The 4814-nt window shown below is 42.9% G+C and overlaps 1 protein-coding gene across 1 annotated transcript in view; it reads right to left on the reverse strand.

Annotated features, from left to right (window-relative positions):
• The window catches only part of GLI3 (GLI family zinc finger 3), a 193648-nt gene that overhangs the window by 1165 nt on the left and 187669 nt on the right, over positions 1-4814 (reverse strand). The window contains exons 13-14 of the mRNA XM_009321630.1: positions 2318-2645; positions 7-1133 (exon numbers count right to left, since the gene is read on the reverse strand). Coding sequence (XP_009319905.1) covers positions 7-1133; positions 2318-2645 — 1455 coding nt within the window. The remainder of the gene's footprint in view (positions 1-6; positions 1134-2317; positions 2646-4814) is intronic.

The following is a 4814-nucleotide window of genomic DNA, read 5'->3' on the forward strand; positions in this document are numbered from 1 at the left end:
GAAGGCCCGAGTCTGCTGCACCGCTGAGCGCTGACTGCATTTCAGTTTCGAAGGAGACAAGTCAGAACTTCCTGAGCTTACTTCATTCCACTGAATGGGCAAGTCGCTCTTGTTTGCCTCGGAGCCTGCCTGCTGACTGCTTGGTGGAGGTGCTTGGTCAAAGTTGCTGGGGTTGTTGTTTCCTAACACTGAGCTGTGATGCATTTTGTTGCTGTCTAGGACATTGTTCAACAAGTGGTCGTACATGCCCTGGTTCTGGGAATTCAGATACTGAACCACATCATCTGGCAAGAGATCCTCATCATTCAGACTGCCACCCGCTTCTATAGTAGCAGCCTCCAGGGCGACATTCTCGCTGATGCTCGGAGGACAGGGGGAGCTGAAGCCACGGAAGACGCCACCCTCAGAACGGGTATAGTTCTGAAGAACAAGGTTGCGCTTTTCCATGGATGGAGGCAAAGCAGGAGGGTTAAAGCTATTAAGACTGTTGAAACGCTGGACTCTAGGGACAGAGAGGTTGTCGGAGGCCATTCTTACCGGATCACTGGCTCTTCTCGTCCCATTTCCTAGAGCATCATGAGACAGAAAATGCCTCCTGCTGTAACCATTTGCCCCACCATCACTACATCTTCGAGGGGCAGTCACTGGAGGCAGTGGAGATACTCCAGACTCCCTGCAGTCACCCAAGAGTGCCATCCTTGTTTTGAGGCTCATCCTCTCCATGTTAGGCAGTGGAGTTGGTGGGGGTCCACCAGTAGCTGCTGCATATTTAGCTTTCAGCCTGTATTGCTGGGCTGGGGTGAGGCTGAGAAGACTTGGCAGGTCATCACACTGGCTCGCTTCACTGGAGCGCCGGGAGGCATCCGTTGAGATGGGGTCATAGGAGTCTGCAACACTCACGTTCTGTGGTCTTCCCTCTGCCTGGGAGGCGTCGCTGGACCTCCGGCTGGAGAAGCAAGGTGAGATTCCAGAGGACCTGCGGCTGCTCAAGTAGGCTGAACTGATTGTGCTAGTATTGCTGTCCCTCCTGTTCAGCATGTTCAACACAGTGATGTCCGTACCTGAAAGTTCGTTCCTGTTTGGCAGAATAGTCATGGATCCTCCTACACTGCAGCTGCTGTTCGACTGCGTACCTGGAGGTAAAATTCACAGTTAAACAAACGGGCATCACCCAGAAACTGGTACAGAAAACATCCAGTATAAAAGTAAGGGGAGTATAGAGGAAAAGCCTGCATCATCACAGCAAATCATAGCAGTGGTCTTTATTGAAAGAAGTAGGGATAAAAACTGTGTCCTTAGGTTAAAAGCTAATTCAGAGACTCAAGGGTAACATTTCAGTGTGAATCCCAGCACAGAATTTATAAGCCATAGCCACAAACTGTCATCAGCTGGTGTAGTCCTCTGGCCTGCAGTGCAGCTATGCTCGCTGATGTGCCAGAAGGACACATTCGTAAGGGAGCTTTTAATAGGCAAAATATAATTCAACTGGCATTTGTGTGGAATGGCAAAATATACAAATTGGAGGCTATTCAAGGTCATTTCTAAGACTTCTTGAAATATTCTTGAAATAAGTCCTAACAACTGCAAAACATCTTTGCTGGTTTCCTTGTTTTGTTTTGTTTTTAAGTAAACAGAATAAATTCCTTAATTTACATAGTTTCTTTCGATTGAACGGGTTTCAGAAAACCTGGGCTGTCGCTGCTGGGTGGAGTGCAGAAACCTGCGGGCACACTGTAGGCAATCTAGAGGCAGCAGGGACGTACATTTTGGCAATGAACAGCACCTTGTACGAAAACAACTATGGATCTTCAGGGTTCAATCTTGCCTTGCTCCCATTCATGGATATCTGTCCTTTGTAGCAGTAGTATCTGTAGATACGATTACTTATATGTGTGGAAACAGTTTATTTAAAGGGCAGCCCAACACATCTATGCAACGGTCCCTTGTTAAGGCCTCATCTGAAAGACTTCTATACAATAAACTGGCAGGGATTTATTTCACCTGCCTTGCCTCAAAACAAGACAGGATTATGATGGTCTTGGGTCCAAACCTTTAACTGTAGGGAATATTTCAAACATGATACATGGTTCCCTGCTGGCCCCTGTTCTGTAAAACATGGGACTACCTGACTTCTCTCAGGGTGGGTAGTAGGACTTGTAATGAGGGGATAAACAAAAAGTGATCAATTTACGAACCATTCTCACAGCTGCTGAGTTTCATAAGCTGCACTACTGTTTTGCAAGGGTTGCAAAATTGTGCTAGCAAGCAACGAATTTACAGACAGAAAGTGTTACCACTCCCGCTATGTGTATCTCACCATTTCCTATGAGAGGCGGCAAGGTCGGGGCTTTGGAAGGTGGAACGGGGTTCAGTCTTGGAAGCATTCCATTAACTTGTTTCAACCTTTCTAATTTCACTTGCTCCATCCATTTGGTCCCTGTCATATTCCTCCTGGCCTGTAAGCCAAGTGCTGTGGTGGCTGTGGAAATGGTAGAGTCCATGATTGGGGTTTCATCGATGACACTGAGGTCTCCTACACTACCACCACTGGTCAGAGTAAGCTCGATCCCATTGTTGGAATAGTTGCTGATGGGGGACTGTTCGCTGCTGCATGTAGACTGACCACCAGGGCTTGGCTGAGATGTCTGTTGGAGTAAAGTAAGAAAAAAAAGAACATGAGGATTAAGCAAACGATGTTAACAAGGAACTTGCAGCAAATGCAGATCTAAACGGAGCCAAAGAAAACCAAATGTAAAGAAAAGTTTAGCATTAAATGATGATGGTGATCGTTCATTAAGAGGCTTTCTAGAATATTGATTTTAACTACAATGAATGCCATTGCACAACTCAAGATTAAAATCCACTTTATATCTTGCTGATAGTATACATTATATCTATGAGACATTTATTTCAGTTATTCCTATAATTGCTTCTATCACTTCACGTCATTCATGAGCATGTATGTATGGATACTCTATTTTGGGTATGTGCTGTTCCCAATTGAAACTGCAGGTCAATAAACCAAATCAGAACTCAGCCACGTTACGAGGTCTAATTTACACTGCTAGGCTTGCAGCAAGCAAACAAACAAACAAACAAGACTCCAACAACACTGGAATTTGGTTTTTTTTAATTAGACTTGTGGCTAAAGAATGTAAGTATTTTCCAAGCTTAAGGCTCATTGTTACGAGCAGCAGTTGGCCTGAAATGTTGGAATGTAATAAAACAGGGACAAAGCATCAGTGCAAAAATACTGTATCATATTATCAACATCCTGTGACCCTAGCAGGACGCTCTAACTTACACCATCTCTGCCCTGAATCAAGAAGGCAATGATCTACTGAATCAAATCCTTCGTTACATTAGAATTTAAGAATTTAAGTTTAAGAATTTAAGTACACAGTACAGCCTGCTAATCTACGGGGATATAAACCACTGCAATAGCTTCTTTCTTAACAGACAGTGTTCCCTGCTGCTATAGCAGAGTTCTTGCTGTGGGGAAACATGGGCTTGATTTATTTTTTATACTCATGAAGTTCTCGTAAAAGAATGGGACAATTTCTCTGACAAACTGAAACACTCAGACAGATAGAGTGACAGACAAAACAGAGAGCAAGACGGACAGAAATCTCTGGATGTAATATCTTAATGTAGGTTGTACCAGTGTGATCACAAATCCGTGAGGCATGCAGTATCATTTTGCTCCCAAGAACAGTTTCATGTAAGTATTTTACTTTTGGGGTTTTTCTTGGGCTTTTACAATTTTTTTTTCCTGCCAGCCTGTGATTTTTTTGCACATTTTACTGATGAATGCTGGCTAGAATTTCTGAGGTAGCAGTGACAGCTCTCACTCTTAACGTCAGTGAATGAAGACACAGATTCATGGCAATACTGTAGCTTCGTGTGCCCCTGAGGAGTCCATTAAGATGCAATAACTATTTTATTATTTCTAACTTGAACGATGATACTTAGAATTTATGAGGCCACACTGAGCATGTTCATTTCCAAATCCTGGCCATGGCAGATCTGGTGACAAGAATAGAAGTAACTGTTATTACACAGAAGAGAGTTTGTGCTTCTGGACAATAGCTCCAGGCCATATGGAAGGAGAGTACTAATGGTCAGAAGCCTGTTCTTGTAGCCACCTGTCAAGGTCACAGTGAGGTAGGTTACAGAAGTAAGAACTGTATTATGGGGAACATACATTTCTAGATGTGCAATACAGAAAAAAATGGATGTCTCATCTAGAGGACAAAGACATTTCTAGAGACATTTCACCAATATAAGCCAGATTTTTCACATGTCAAGTGTTGCAAAATGCTCACAGCACATTACATTTGGGAACGAGTTTGATGGATTGCACATTACTAAATAAAGGAATGATTGGACAACAGGCAGAAGGCTAAAATAAAGACATAAATAATGTTGCAATAAGAAAAACAGCAGAAAAGTTAAAATGCCCTCACCTTATTACCCACTGTCCTTAGGAAGTTAGAACAAGACATTTAAGAGCATTAGACAGAAAAGACATTGGATTAGTTGAAAAACAGAAAACATATCTCAAGTCATACAAGCAATGAAAAGCAGGAAACCCAGAATTGTTTTCAGAAGATATTTTTCAGTGAGCAGTATTTAATACTATGTAAGCAATCAGCATTAATACCCCTCTCCTGCAAATTTCATTCATGTTAAAACCGAATATGCTCAGCATGCCTCAATAATGCTATAGATTTACCTCGCTAAGCGAGAGGGGAATGGGTTTTTATTCCTTTGTAATCTAAGGTAGTTACCACCAAAGACAGCAGAGGATCTCC

Source organism: Pygoscelis adeliae, unplaced genomic scaffold (assembly GCF_000699105.1).
Source record: "Pygoscelis adeliae isolate BGI_AS28 unplaced genomic scaffold, ASM69910v1 Scaffold40, whole genome shotgun sequence".
NCBI lineage: Eukaryota > Metazoa > Chordata > Aves > Sphenisciformes > Spheniscidae > Pygoscelis > Pygoscelis adeliae.